This window comes from Myotis nattereri (genome assembly GCF_964212035.1).
Source record: "Myotis nattereri genome assembly, chromosome: 13".
Classification (NCBI taxonomy): Eukaryota; Metazoa; Chordata; class Mammalia; order Chiroptera; family Vespertilionidae; genus Myotis; species Myotis nattereri.
In genome coordinates, this window is record NC_138088.1 from 28,153,277 (window position 1) to 28,169,862 (window position 16,586).

General features: G+C 35.7%; 1 protein-coding gene and 1 pseudogene across 2 annotated transcripts in view; both read right to left on the reverse strand.

Moving 5' to 3' along the window:
* The window catches only part of PHYHIPL (phytanoyl-CoA 2-hydroxylase interacting protein like), a 36,789-nt gene that overhangs the window by 1,955 nt on the left and 18,248 nt on the right, over positions 1-16,586 (reverse strand). Inside the window, exons 2-4 of the mRNA XM_081104473.1 lie at positions 6,629-6,825; positions 5,326-5,500; positions 1,138-1,255 (exon numbers count right to left, since the gene is read on the reverse strand). Coding sequence (XP_080960599.1) covers positions 1,138-1,255; positions 5,326-5,500; positions 6,629-6,825 — 490 coding nt within the window. The remainder of the gene's footprint in view (positions 1-1,137; positions 1,256-5,325; positions 5,501-6,628; positions 6,826-16,586) is intronic.
* On the reverse strand, positions 8,960-9,542 carry LOC308528715 (securin-like; annotated as a pseudogene). The gene has a single exon. The product of its transcript is annotated as a securin-like (transcript).

The window sequence follows — 16,586 nt, forward strand, 5'->3', positions numbered from 1 at the left end:
ATATTGCAGAGTACTTCATTTGAACAATAAGGCCACCTAAATTAGTTTCTCTCTCTATGATCTTTATTTTTTTCATTTTTCACAACTTGGAGCTGATCTAAATCTGAAACCATGATCTTGATTTAAGAAAAATGAAGCTAGTATGAAACAAAGTTTCCTAATTTTTCATAAACAATCTTGTCAATTTGAGAATGCTTTAGAGTTTAACATGAAACCAAGGCTTTTAGAAATAACATAGGGATTACTATAATTTTTAATTATAAATTAAAAGTTTTAGAACCTATATATAGGATTTATTTTAAAAGACGTAGTCTCACTTACAAAACACATCTGCCTATTTACTCTCCTGAAATTTTCTCATACAAATATAAAAGGGCTGTAAGTATTGAAATTACCCATTGCTTAAAATTCTTTTGAATTCTTGGAAACTGCTCCCAAGACTAAACATAGGCTATCTTAGAAATACTGGCCAAACTCTGTAATTCAAAAGTAAACAAAAGAGCCCTGGCCGGGTAGCTCAGTTGTTTAGAGCATAGTCCAGATATGCCAAGGTGCGGATTCGATCCCCAGTCAGGGCTCATACAAGATCAACTAATGAATCCATAAATAAGTGGATCTCCCTCTCAAACCAACAATTTAAAAAAGGAAACCATCCTCATGAATAATTTAAGAAAACAGATAATAGCTTTCCACCTAGGCAGAAATCTAAAAATCCCACCTGACTCACCATATTTCAGGAAATAATCACTCTTTTGTTCTCTCATTTTTAACATCTTAAAGAGATCCACAGAAGAGGTGAAGATTTAGTAGTTGATATGAGACAGAGGCACTGAGTTATTGAGAATTAGAGGAGTGTGTACATGAAATGATCATCAATATAAATCCTGGAGGTTTAAGATCTTTTACTCAAATAGACAGGAATTGGTATTACGAATGATTATGGAAAGGAATCTAAATGAAGTGGAAAAAATCCTATGATCTAACTTTTTCTACTTAATTATTCTGGGAAATAAAATCAGAGTATAATTCACTATTTTGAAAAGAAAACTAAAATTGCTATTTCCCAGAACTAGACTCAAGGTAAACCTAAGCCTAGAATTTTGAATACAATTTAATAAAGCTAAATTTGATCCTTACCGAATATAGTCAAAGTATTCTTTGTGCTGGTTACGATAAAACACAGAAAATTTTAGCATCCGTCCTGCAATCACTTCAGCCTTCTCCAAAAGTTGTGTTAGATGAACTTTTGAATAGTCTGAAAATAACAAAAAAGGTCTGTTATTAAAATGTTACAGATTCATAGGTAGCAGGCGACAGTTCTGGTGGGGGCGCTGTTGGGGGGATGGAGGAAGTGAGCAAAAAAAAGAAAAAAACTGAACTCATGGACATGGACAACAGTGTGATGATTGTGCGGGGGGGGGAGAGGGTTGGTGAAGATGGAAGAGGGCATAGAGGGGATAAATGATGATTAGAGAAAAAAATATTACCATAAGTACCAACTGTACTTAATAAATTGAAGATTGTTACCATTGTCACCTTTAGGAAATTCATCTTAGAAAACAGGAAATTACATTTAAGAATGAAAATACTGTCTTTGTGTGGCACATTTTTCTTTCTACAAAAATATTTTTGTTATGGTTTATGGTTGTTTTTTAGAATACTCTTGCATTTTTTCATGCTTTGAAATGAAAGATCCTAAAACAAAATATTAAGGGATACAGACTCTGCATAACTCAAGTAATGTCACTCAGTACCATGAAAGCTTTTCTTCAATCAGCTGATAAGTTGAATTTAAAAAGCTTATAATCTGAAATAAACAGCAAATAGAATGTAAGGGAGTCGAAATAATACTCATTTAATTTACTCCCTAAATCTATAAGGCTGGCAAGGTAGATTAAATATGGTGATTTTAATGATGCAGAAATTGTGGCTTATGAGTTTAATGATTTGCCAAATGTTTATGCAGTTAGTATTTTAGAGGTTAGATCTGGTTGGCTTTTAATTTCGAGTATACAGGACTCTATGAAAGTCTAAATCATCTCTCAAAATAACCTGATCTTTTCACCAACTTTCTGTTTTGAAATTGAGGATTACTGTCAAACTCCCGTACCAGAAGGTGAGCAGAAGTTTTCATCTACAAAGATTACAAATAAAAGCAGCCTACTTGAATTGCTCATGGTTTGTTTACTCACTGGATCAACAAACATTTATTTAGGTTAGAACATAAGATGTACAAAGTACCATGCAAAATTAGATGATCAGGTTAAACGATAAAAATGTATTCTTCCTCTCAAAGAACACAGAGTCTAAAGGAGGAGATAAATATACAGACAACTATGACTTATTATGGGGTAAACACAGGGTTTTATCTGTCACAGGCGGCTAGAAGTAGATTAGTCTGTGGTATTGTTTTACTTCCAATACTTTGCACAGTGCATAGCACACAGTATGTGCTCAATAAATGTTGAGTGAATGAAATGTCCAGATTAAAAGATTATTTATACAAAACAGCCCTCTCAAAATTTACAGTCGAGGTTCTAGATAAAGCTTAGATAGGTGAAATAGTCTCTGAATTATTTTAATAAATTGAAACAAGCTTTAAACAGTTTAAGTTCCTCTTACATTTTACTCATGGAAATAAAGATGCAAAATAGAGAAAAGTTTTGTGGCACATTTAAAAGCTGGCATTTTCCTTATTAATTTACCCTATAACTTCTATAGAAGAATTATGGGACTTAGTTCAATATAAGAGCAACAAGGAGATCACTCTAAACAAAAGACATAAGGTTTTCCTTCATATACATAGAAATAAAGCAGACATATAGTTAAATAGATTATAGAATAAATGTGTGTATCAATTGATAGATGATATATATATGTTTCTGAACTAGAAATGCCAAAGGGTTTCCGTAAGATAAATATTTCACACCTTTCCCTAATGTCAAATGGTAAATTATAGCTCTTTTTAAAAAATGTATGTTTTTATTGCTTTTAGAGAGAGCGGAAAGAAAAGGAGAGAGAGATAGAAACAGCGATGAGATAGAAACACATCAACATGGATCAGCTGCCTCCTCCATGCCTCCTGCTGGGGATCGAGCTGGCAACTGGGCATGTGCCCTGACTGGGAAACAAACCAGCAACCTCCTGGTGCATGAGTTGATGCTCAACCACTGAGCAACACCAGCTGACCTACAGCTCTTTTTAATGGACAAATACTATGATAAATTTAGTCTTATGGAAAATAGCATGAATTCAAACATTGTCAAAGAGAATGTGTGTGTGTCTTACTGTATCTTACTTAAATCTCCCTGGGAAGGCACAATTAAAGTAAGTGGACAGAAATGCTATAAGTAAACACAAGGTAGATTCCAAATAGGAATTTTAATTCAGGAAAGAAATTGAGGGGCTATATTAATTTCAACATGACATCAAATACAGGTAAAAGTTATGTCAATGAAAATTCTTTACTCACTATTAATACAATATAGAAATCTTCAGCTACTTCCTTACTGATTATTGGTCTATGATCAATGCCATATTTCATCTATTCTAGTATGTATTTTAAAAAACATTTTAGTATGTCTGACCTGAGTGTGACAAATGTGCTAAGAAAACACAATTTCATAGTTTAATTGGCAGTATTTTTTTCTTACAATCAATGACATCTTAGATGGGAAGAAATATGGTACCAGAGAGATATTTTCCTTGCTCTAAAACATTGAAATCCTTAGCAACCAAGAATGTCACAATACTTAGCAACTTTCTCATAAAAAGGGTTAAAGGTAAAATCAAAATAACACAGAATTAAATTCCATCCATTCAGCATACCTACTGAAGTTTTATACTCAGTTTTAGATTAAGAAAAAACAGAAGATATTGAGATTAAGCAGTAGCTAAGCACATCCTATATAATAAAAGCCTAATATGCTAAGTGTCCGGTTGGCCGTTCAACCAATCAAAGCATAATATGCTAATGATATGCTAAGGCCACTCAACCACTTGCTATATCATACCGATTTCTGCGCATGGGCCATGAAGTTTCAATCGCACTGTACATGCGCGCCCACACATGGTATTTTGTGGAAGAGCCACACTCAAGGGGCCACAGAGCCGCATGTGGCTTGCCAGATGCAATTTGCCGACCACTGACCTAGACCAGTGGTTTCTCAACCTTGTTTGAACATTAGGAAATTCTGTTTCTTTGTTACTAATGTTATGGCCTCACCCCATAACAAAGAAACAGAATTTCTGGAGGATGAGGCCCAGAAATCAGAATTTTAAAAAGATTCTCAGGTGATTCTAATGTGCAGCCAAGGTTGAGAACCACTGACCTAGACAGAGAGGAAACAAAGCACCATTTTGATAGACAAAAGGGGAGGATGACAGATGTATCCCTTCAACACATTTAAATGCTCAATAAATATGTTTCTTGATTGAATGAATAAACGAATGAATAAGATGATTGGTAACATCTCCAATATAATAAGAATATTAAGGTTAAGTTCAAGATCAAAGGGGATGGTCTCTCCACATCAGATATCTCAATGCCAAATAGCTATAAGGCATTTTCTTTTTGTGTGTTAATCCTCATTGGAGAAGATATTTTTTCCACTGATTTTAGAGAGTGGAAGAGAGGGAGAGAGAGAAACATCGATGTGAGAGAGCCACATCAACTGGTTGCCTCCCACACTTGCCCCAACCAGGCAAGCAACCTGCAACCCAGGTACATACCCTTGACCAGAATCGAACCAGGGACCCTTTGGTTTGCAGGCTGACACTCTAACCCTGAGCCATGCCAGCCATAAGGTATTTTCTAATGAAGTAAAGGAGTACATGTCACACACACACAAGATACTAGGTTAGAGAGAGATTTTCAGCACTCAAGTGAAAAAAATCCAGTAATGTTTCTCATTAAGTACAGTCATTGAGATCTGCCTCTTTTCCCCTAAATGAGAGAAGGATGTTTCTTGCTGCTTCTTCCTTTCAATACTTATGGAAAAAAAGAAGTAAAAGGAAGAAAAACAATGTTCTTCCACAAAATATGCTGAGTGTATTTTCAAACTGCATCCATTTTTATTGCAAAGCTTTTACTTTGAAAAATCAAACTATGTACGTAGCAAAGAAGTCATTTAATGCCATTATCCAGCTTTTGTTAAGAATCTCAGCTCCTTCCAATCAATACAACACGGCTTGTTCTGTTATACAATATTACTGGCAATGCAGCAACAATCTACGCGATACATATCACCTTATAATTACAAAAAAATAAATTTTTCTATAATTAGCTTTATAGGAATTATTAAACATTTTTTCTTCTTCTCTTACCTGCTGTGCAGAATTCTATAATTTCACTCCATTCAGACACAACATAATCACCATCAACTTGTTTTGAGGCAGTCTGCACTGCTACCGTATACTCCGTTCTTGGGCTCAGAAACCAATGTCCACGGACAGTCATTGGCAAGGGAACAGCTTTTGCCACTAATTTTGTTGGAACATCCTAGGGAAGGGAAGGAGGGAAGGAGGAGGGAGGGAGGGAGGCAGGGGCAAAGGAAGCATAATCAGAATTGGAACACAGTAAATATAATGACTTCTCTTGTTCTATCACATTATCTGCAGTATAATCCTCACTTATAGTTAGTATGTATAACTATATCTAGTAAAATGCAAAATTTCCAGACAAAATAAGACAGTTCTTTCAAAAGATTTGTCAAATTAAACTTAGTATCAGTATAAAAAACCAGACCATCATCAGTAAAATTACTGAAACATAAGAAAAAATACTTCAACCAGGTAATTATTATTCTTTTTGTAGTTACTTATGAAGGGAGATATGTAACAGAAAAGATATGTGTTAAGTAGGTAATATGAGAATATCAGAGAAGTGTTACATTTCTGAAACAACTAAAGGATAATTTTCATTCTCAAACCATAAAACAAAGACTACATAAAACAATTTTTAGCCCTAAAGTATTTTAACAAACACCCTAAAGTTTATAAGCTCTCTCACATTCCTCTTTTGGCAGTTAACATAGGGAAAAATGTGTGCTTCAATAAAAAACTATATATCACCTATCTCACACCCTTCTGGCTATCTTCTTCTGATTCTGTGGAAGATATTTTACCACTCTGTAATTTTTAGATAGCTTATAACAATTCAGTTATTCTTGTCTAAATACATGCAAATGAATTCTGTTAAGTGGGGTGGGAGTACACACAACCCTCCCCTCCTGCCTTTGCTTCCTCCTCCAACCCCAAACAGTTTTGTCTCTACTTTACACATTTATTTCAATATCCTGATTGTCTTTTCTTTGGATTACTCTTTGAACTGGTTGTTACACCTCATCAATAAGTGAAATAAAATCTTTAACATATGTTCATTTTTTATGTCTGTGTGAGTTATGATTTTACCTTTTTTTGAGAAAAATTATATTTTAACAATATACTTGGCATTCCATTTTCTTACAAAATTTCATGGATAGGTTTTTTAAATGAGATGTAATTTTTATTTTTCCCAATGTTAAATGCATTATATATAAGTAATTAATAGAACATTATTCCTTCTTTGAAAATGTCCTCATACTTAGAAAGTTTTTAAGATGCTAATATAAGCGTATTAGGATTTTACCTTGTGTTTAAATTTATTGGAATTCTTGTTCTCTTTCTTGTTGAGGTCAATGAAATAGTGTGTAATACGGTCCTTTGATTTGGAATCCATTTCCCATGAAATCTTGAATGAGTCACATGTAATGTTGCTGATTTTGATGTTATGTGGTACTGGAAGTTCTTCCATCTCAGCTATGCCACTGTCTTGTGATTTGTTCCCTGCAAGAAAACAATGCACAGATAGGTAGTTTCCAACCAATGGATCTTTACAGTTTGCAAGCTGTGTACATATTTCTGAATTCAACTATCTAATTACTAACTTTGAGATTTCATTTTTGCTCATGAAGTAATCTGAGTGTTAATGACAGTAAAAGGTCATATTACCAATAAAAAGCATAACTAATTAGTCTTTACCAACTCTACATTTTCAATTTACTTTTCCAATTTCTGCTTTCACAGAATGAAAATAAAAACAGTGGTAATCTATCTTTCTAGTCTATAAAAGATTAGCCTTACATGGTAGTTTCCATCTGAAAAGCCCCAAGAGACCATTATTCCTATATGACTAATGAATTCTGTTCTAAATTAAATATCAGGTGTTTTAAGCTAGATGAAGTCAGAAATGTTGATATGAAGAGTCCAGTCAAAAAAATGTTTCTTTAAAAAAAATCTATGAGGTACCAGTGGCAGTCTATAAAAATTGCTTCTCCTTTTCCCTTTTGGAAATTTATATACAGAATAGCATGTAATATTTATACTACATATACAAGTAATATTAAAGACCATTCCCTTGCAAGTTACTGTCAAGAATTACTCTAGGACTTCATTTGTTGTAGCTTGATAAATTTAATTTTGAGTGCTAAAAGGACAGATAAAGCTAGGAAAGAAAAAACTGCTATCTTGATTGATATTAAAATCCTGAACTGATCTGACATCTGGTCACTTTAATGACTGCATCCTACATTTCCGCTTAGAGCAAATGCTATCAATTTGGCTAAAAGTATGATGGAAACAGATTTGCCAAGTTTGTTTTATATATTGGAACAACACCCTGAATCAAATTTTACTCCACTCATCCTTCCCATGTTCCCTTCCCCCAAGCCAACATAAATAAAAGTGTGCCCCCACACTCCCATTTCAATTACTGATATAAAACTTTTGACAATTCCCAGTATTATTAAATCTTTGACACATGTTGTCTCATTTCAAGCTGTGTTGTAACGAGAGGTACCCAATGACAATGGAAACTAATTTCAAAATAACTTTTTTGAAAAAAAATCATTTTTCGAACAATACTTTTAAAAATCCTTATTTCTTCTATGTACATCCCTCACACTGCAGTTTTACCAGATTCCATCTCCAGTAAAACTCACAGAAAAATTACTCCCCCATCTTTTTCATCCCTCCCCACATGACCTCAAGAATTTCCAAATTGCTTTTGCCTTAAAGTCATTCAAAAGTCAAAGGAAGGGAAGATTGCAAGCGAAATGTTTTTAATGGCCTTGGGAAAGGGAAAGACAATAAATACTCAAATGTTAGTAATTTTTGCTCTATTCAGAAAAGCCTATATTTAAACCTGTTATCCTGATTGTAATTATGTTTAAAATATAAGCAACACTAATGAAAATCTTTCTGGACTGTAATGATAGAAATATCTGTAGAAGTTGTTTGGATTATGACTGTCCATATAATTTCACAACTGAGTGAAAAAATTGTTATTTAAGATCCTATAGAGAAAAGTAAAGCTATTTTGCATTTGATGCAATTTAATAAAAGTACTCTGAAATATTAACACTATATAAAACACTACCTTTTTGCCCTAACCAGTTTGGCTCAGTGGATTGAGCATCGGCCTGCAGACTGAAGGGTCCCAGGTTCGATTCAGGTCAAGGGCATGTACCTTGGTTGCGGGCACATCCCCAGTAGGGGGTGTGCAGGAGGCAGCTGATTGATGTTTCTCTCTTATCGATGTTTCTAACTCTCTATCCCCTCTCCCTTCCTCTCTGTAAAAAAAATCAATAAAATAAAGAAAAACCACTACCTTTTGCCACTTATACTTACCCTATTGTTATCTTATTCAACCTTAAAATAACAAATACTTGATTATTTCCTAGAATACTTTTTTTATTCATTTGTACTTATTATTAAAACTTGAGATATAAATTATTGAAATGTGGAAACTTTTGCTCATTTCCACATTCAGAACAATATAAAGCTCAAACTTATATAAAGGATTTGTTATATCAAGAATCTTCATTTTCAAGTTTCTTATCATAGTCCCAGTTCTTTTTTGTAAAAGAAGAATCTGTTAAACTATTAAGACATACAAACAAACTATAAATCACTAAGAAACTTAAATCTCTAAGTCATGGCAAACAGGTGGCAACTCAACATTCACAGTCCACAGAATGCTTGAGGGAGACTGCAACGGATTAGACTCCCCCAGTGAGAGGGCATCTTTAGAGGTGAAGGGGGGCAAGGTGTTAACACTTTTCAATTTTTGAGGTACTCCATTCAAGGGGGGCAGGTGGCTATGCAATCTGGTGTTCTTCAGGCAGGTCGAAACTCTCAAAATCTAAAGGACTGAAGGGAGAGAATGTTTCTATTTCTCAATAGGTGTCATCTGATGCAGGAGCAGAGCATTTTGCTTTAATAAATAGTCTTGGTCACCGTTTTAGCAGAGAAAGTTGTCTGTTTCTGTTTGAGAGGGCCATTAGTCTTTACTGACTTTCCTGTAGCTCTGTTGACAGTTCTCAAAGGCTTCTGGGAACTCTAGGTAAGGCTGGTGAAGCATCAAGCATTTTGCCAACATGTGGTGTTGAAACCTGAATTATCCCAAATTTGAAAGGCCCCAACGCCAGCTTCAGCCAGTTCTTAGGAGCCACATGGGGGCCTGCTTCCCCATTTTTCTTATCCACAGGGATCACAGTAGCCATTCTGGATTAAGGTAGGATCAATAGCCAAATCGCCCATGACGTAACCGCTCATAGACCACAGTTCTTTACAAAGCCACCAGATTATTCTCTATGCAGCTTTCTTACTGGGGCAGAAGAGGTAAAGAACTGAACTTAAATTAGTCCTAAATTACATGTAACATTCTTCTTCCTCACACTCTGAAAATCATTATTTAACTGAAATGTGAGATAAGTGACAGAAGACAATGATTTTTCTCTATAAAATTGGTGAAACAACAGTGATCTGCGTGACACTAATATTCAGTAACCAACCAGTACTATCTTAGATCTGCACAATCAAGTGTACTTCCCAATGTAGCTTTCCTTTCTTAGTAAGACTTCATATTAAGGGTAAATTCTAGCTACATTTTTCTATTTTACATGCCAACTTATTCTAATATCTATGGCTATAGTGCTGGTAATACTGAATAAAAAGTAAATGACTCATATTTGTCCAAAATATGAAAATTGCTTTTCGGACATTTCAAAAGTATTTTTCTAACAGCAGTTATTGAAATGCAAGCTGGAAACATTGACAGATTATACTGACATATTTGGTATGTATGACTGTTCTCTCACAAAATTTAAAATGCTTTACAAAAGAATGACCAGATTTTTAAAATAACTGCTTTATTGAAATATAATCCACATACCATATAATCACTAATTTAAAGTATACAATTAAATAAATGGCTTTTAGTAGATTCAGAGTTGTACATCCATCTCCACAATCAATTATTGAACTCTATTATACTCCCAAGAAACGCCACACCTTAACCATCATATCCCAACCCTTACTTATCCCCTTTCCTCAGCCCCAGGCAATGACTAATTGTCTCTCTATATTTGCCTATTTGGACATTTCATATAAATGGATCATATACTAATATGCTGTTCTTCATGACTGCCCTCTTCCACTTTTAGTATATTTTCACCTAGCATATTTTCAAGTTTCATCCATAAGCACTTCATTTATTCTTACTGCTGAATAATATTCCACTGTATGAATATACCATCTATTGTTTATCTACTTATCAGCTGATGAACATTTGGTTTGTGTCTACTTTTTGGTTATTATAAATAATGTTGCAATGAACATTCATGTATAAGTTTTTGTGTGGACAAATATCTTCGTTTCTCTTGGGCATATAACTAAGAGTAAAATTGCTGGTTCATATGGTGTCTCTATGTTTAACTGACTGAGGAACTGTCAGACTGTTTTCTAAATTGGCTATACCATTTTACATTCCAACCAGCATTGTATGAGAGTTCTAACTTCACCACATCCTCATCCCCAGGTATTATTATCTATCTTCTTTTGTTGCTTGTACTTTTGGTGTCATATCTAAGAGACCATTGCCTAATCTTAGACCCCAAATATTTACACCTAAATTTTCTTCTAATCTAAGAACTTTATAGTTTTACCCCTCATATTTAGGTTTTTGGTCATTCTTAGTTAATTTTTGTATTTGGTGTGAAATAGACACCCATTTCATTCTTTTTCATGCGGATATGCAGTTGCCCTAGCATCATTTATTGAAATTTATTCTTTCCTTATTTAACTGACTTGGCACTCTTGCAAAAAAAATCAGTTGGCTATAAATGTAAGGTTTATTTCTACACTTTTCTACACTCTCAATTCTGTTCCAATGATCTATATCTCATCCCATATTCAATTACTACACTGTCTTGATTACCGTAGAGGCAATGCAGTATGTTTCAAAATTGGAAAGTATGATGTACTCCAATTTTGCTCTTTTTCAAGATTATTTTGGCTATTATGGGTCCCTTGAATTTCTACCTTAAATTTAGGATCAGTTTGTCAATTTCTGCAAAGAAGACAGGTGAAATTTTGGTAGGGATTGAGTTTAACCTATAGATCAGTTTGAGTGGTATAGCCATTTGACCATTGTCTTCTAATCTATGAATATAAAATACCTTGCCATTAGTTTATTTCAACATGTTTTGATTTTAAGTGTCATAAAAGGAACAGTGGCCGAAACCGGTTTGGCTCAGTGGATAGAGCATCGGCCTGCGGACTGAAGGGTCCCCGGTTCGATTCCGGTCAAGGGCATGTACCTGGGTTGCGGGCACAACCCCGGTGGGGGATGTGCAGGAGGCGGCTGGTCGATGTTTCTCTCTCATCGATGTTTCTGACTCTCTATCTCTCTCTCTTCCTCTCTGTAAAAAATCAATAAAATATATTTTAAAAAAAAAAAAGGAACAGTGTTTAATAAATACATTTATATTATCTATAAAATGATCACTGCAGATTCACTCTCTTTAAAAAGTCTATTATGGAAGTTTGTAAGAATACACCAAGTATAGAATATAACATAATGAATACTCATGTGCCTATCGCCCATATTTAACAACTATCAATATTTTGCCATTTTTGTATCATTTACTTACTACCTAATTCACCTTTTAATTTCTTGATAATACTTTTAATATAAGTTCAGTCTTATAGAAAATTTGCAAGAGCTCCCATACCCTTTACTCAGATTCTCTAATAGTTCAATCTTAGACCCTCCAGTCTCCTCTTTTCTCATTCCTGCAGTCTCCCTGGATCCTTCCTTCTCTTTCTACTTGCTCTAGAATTGGACTTTGAGCAGGAGTTTGGGAAATATTTCCGAATTTTTTTTAACTTAGAGGTAATTTGAAAGTTCTATATTCTCAATCTTAAAATTATGTTGAAAGTTTGGCATATTTTTTTGCACCATTGTCCCTTAGCCCCACCAGTTTTGTTGTGAAAAGAACTAGTAATATTTTTCCTCATAATATCTTCCCTACAAGTGCTAATAATAGAAACCAATCTAAAACTTAGTTACATTACTTAAAAAGCATAAATAACTCAGTTTGAATAAAGTAAGAGAGTGTTTTTAAAAGGTAATAAAGGTAATTAGTTTTAATAATAAGACTTAAGCTGTCCTAAGAAAAAAATTGCAGAGGTTAGATTCACTTCACCTAAAAACAACCAGGAACAATTTTCTTATATAATATCTTTTTTTCTTCCTAAAATTGAGTGATTTAAAAAAATACTACCAAACTACAGCTAGGAGAATCTACACTAATAAAAGAGAAAAATGGTAATTGGCGTACGGCGATACCCTTTTCATTGGCTAATCAGGACTATATGCAAATTAACTGCCAACTAAGATTGGCAGTTAACTGCCAACAAGATGGCGGTTAATTTGCATATGTAGGCACAATGCAGGGAGGCGAAAAGGAAAGCAGGAAGAAGCCCCCTGCCACTGACAGTGATCGGAAACCCAGGGGGGAGCTAAGAGCTGGGGGGCAGGGCAAAGGTGGCCCTGGGGCCGCCTTTGCCCTGCCCCCCAGCCATGATAGGAGAATCAGGCGCCTTTGCCGCCCTGGCCAGTGACAGCAGGAAGTAGGGGTGGAGCCAGCGATGGCAGCTGGGCACGGTGGAAGCTGGCAGTCCCGGGAGCTAGGAGTCCCTTGCCTGGGCCTAAAGCGGAGCCCATGATCGCGGGGCCGCTGCAGCTGCGGGTCCCCGCTGCCCGGGCCAGACGCCTCAGCCAGAGGCGTCCTGCAGGGGCAGGGGCGGAGCCCGCGCGATCGCGGCGCCCCCCGCTGCCACTGCAGGTCCCCGCTGCCCAGGCCGGACGCCTAGGCCAGAGGCATTAGGCCTGGGCAGGGGCGGAGCCTGCAACCGCAGGGAGCTGAGGGTCCCCTGCCCAGGCCTGACACCTCTGCCAGAGGCCTCAGGCCTGGTCAAGGGGCCGATCCGTTGATTGGTGATCGGAGGGTGATGAGGATCAACTCCTCTGGCTGAGGCATCAGGCCTGGGTGGGGGGCGGAGCCGGGGATTGGGGGGATATGATGGTCCCCTTGCCCAGGCCTGAAGCCTGGGTCAGAGGCGTCAGGCTTGGGCGGGGGGTGGAGCAAGCGATCAGAGGGAGATGGGGGTCCCCTTTCCAAGCCTGACACCTCTGGCGGAGGCGTCAGGCCTGGGCAAGGGGCCAATCAGGCGATCGGAGGGTGATGGGGGTCTACACCTCTGGCCTAGGCATCAGGCCTGGGCTAGAGGCAGAACCAGTGATGGGGGGAAATGAGGGTCCCCTGCCCAGGCCTGACGCCTCTGTCAGAGGTGTCAGGCCTGGGCAAGGGGCCGATCCTGCGATTGGAGGGTGATGGGGGTCAATGCCTGAGGGCTCCCAGTATGTGAGAGGGGGCAGGCTGGGCTGAGGGACACTCCCCCCCCACCCCCCCCCCACACACACCCAGTGCACGAATTTCGTGCACCAGGCCCCTAGTTGATTTTATAATTAAGATTACATATGTATGCATAAATATATATACATACATATGTTGAAATAAACGTATCTCTAATTTCCATTACAAAGTCAAAAGTACTTTCCTCTTCATAAAAACAACTTTAAAATACTATAATACTTTTAAAGTCATGAAAGAAAAACTAAGTAAGATAGTAATAAAACTCAAAATAGTAACTACAGCAAAACTTGAAAATGCTTTATTTACAATCTCAACATTGGTAACACTGAATACTATTGGAACTTTTAGGAAAAAATACAGAAAAGAGAATAAAAATCACTTGTAATCTCTATACTATTATCATACTGTGCATACTGTTTTGTAACCTATCTTTTTCTTAATATACTGTGAATGTTCTTCCATGACTACACATAATTCTAATCTTGATTTACTCTATTAATTAGCCGTCCTAATACTGGACATATTGTTTCCAATCTCTTCCCATAATAACACTCCAGTCACCACTATTCTATATAAATTTTGTACATAGCTATGATTTGGATAAATCCCCCAAAGTGCAAATGTTGAATCACATTTGTTTTCATAATCTGTATTCCCAATTACCTATTTATTTATTTATTTAAATTGATTTTGAGAGAGAGAGGAAAGGGGAAGGAGAGAGAGCACACACAATGTCCCCCAGGTTAATCCATATTGTTGTTAATGGCAGGATTTCTTCCTTGAAGGCTGAATAATATTCTATTGCACATGTGTATGTGTGTGTATATATATATATATATATATATATATATATATATATATATATACACACACATATATATATATATATGTGTGTGTATATCTATATATACACACATATATATACACACATATATATATATATATATCACGATTCCTTTATCCATTTATCCATAGACAGACACTTAGGTTGTGTCCATAACTTGGCTATTGTGAATAATGCTGCAGTGAACATGGAATACAGCTATCTCTTCAAAATATTGACTTCCTTTCCTTTGTGTATATAGCCAAAATAGAGATTGCTGGATCATATGATATGAAGAGCAATCAGACAAGAGAAAAGTAAAAGGTATCCAACTCAGAAAGAAAGAAGTAAAATTACCATTGTTTACAGATGACAAGGTCCTCTATGTAGAAATCCCTAAAAACTACACAAAAAAACTGTTTGAACTAATAAATTTGGTAAAGTTGTAGGATTAAAAAAATCAACATACAAAGACTAGTTGCATTTCTTTACACTAGTAATGACCTGAAAATAAAATAAAAAAGAGTATCATTTACAATAGCATCAAAAAGAATAAAATACTTTGGAATACATTTAACCAAGGAATTAAAAGATCTGTACACTGAAAAGTATAAAACACTTATGAAAGACATTGAAGATACAAATAAATGAAAATTATCCCATGATCATGGATTTGAAAAATTAAATTGCTAAACTGTCCATAGTACCCAGAATGACATACAGATTCAACATAATCCCTATCAAAACTCCAATGGCATTTTTCATAAAAATGGAATAAACAATCTAAAATTCATATGGAACAACAAAAGACCCTAAATAGCTAAAGCAATCTTGAGAAGAACAGGGTGGGAAACACCACACTTCCTGATTTCAAATTATATTAGAAAGCGATAGTAATCAAAACAGCATGGCACTGTCATAAAAACAGACACACAGACAAATAAACAGAATAGAGGACCCAGAAATAAATCCAAGCATATATGGTCAACTAATTTTCCACAAGGTTATGAAGAACACATAAATGCAGAAAGGATAGTCTCTTTAATAAATGATGCTGGGAAAACTGGATAACCATATGCAAAAGAAAGAAATTGAACTGTTGTTTTACACCATACACAAATATCAACTCAAAATAGATTAAACTTAAACTTTATGATTAATCCTAAAACTCCAAGAAGAAAACACATGGAAAAGCTCTTTGACATATAGGTCTTGGCAATGACTTTTTGAATTAGACACCAAAAGCCAACACAACGGAAGCAAAAATAACCAAGTGGGACTATATTCAAATATAAACCTTCTACATCGCAAAGGAACCATCAACAAAATGAAAAGGCAATCTACAGACTGGGAGAAAGTATTTGCAAACCATATATCTGATAAAGGGTGATATAAAAATATATAAGAAACTCATAACTCAATAGCAAAATATCTGATAAAGGGTAATATACAAAATACGTAAGGAACTCATAACTCAATAACCAAAAAAAGTAACTCCATTGAAAATGCGCAAAGGACTTGAATACACATTTTTCCAAAGAAGACATACAAATGGCCAACAGGTATATGAAAAGGTGCTCAACATTACAAATCATCAGGGAAATGCATATCAAAACCACAATGAGATAATCATCGTACACCTATTAGGACAGCTATTTGAAAGTTCCTAAAAAATGTAATCTATTCTTCAAAGTTAATCTCAAGCCACATCTCTGAAAGCCCATCCTGATGACTCCAGAGTATCCAGATAGCTTTCTTCAGAACTGTTATAACATTTTGTCAGATTCTTCTATTTTACCCTATGTCTATGTTGCATGGGCTTTGGAATAAAACAAGACTTTCATATCTTTGCCACTTCTAGTTATCTGATCTTAGGAAAGGTTGCCTAAATTATTTGTACTCAAGTGATTCACACTAAAAATGGGGAGAATGATATTCAATATATCAGGAGAGAGGAATTTATCCGGAAACTAAGTTTAAGCTCCAAGGGCCCTTTCACTTGT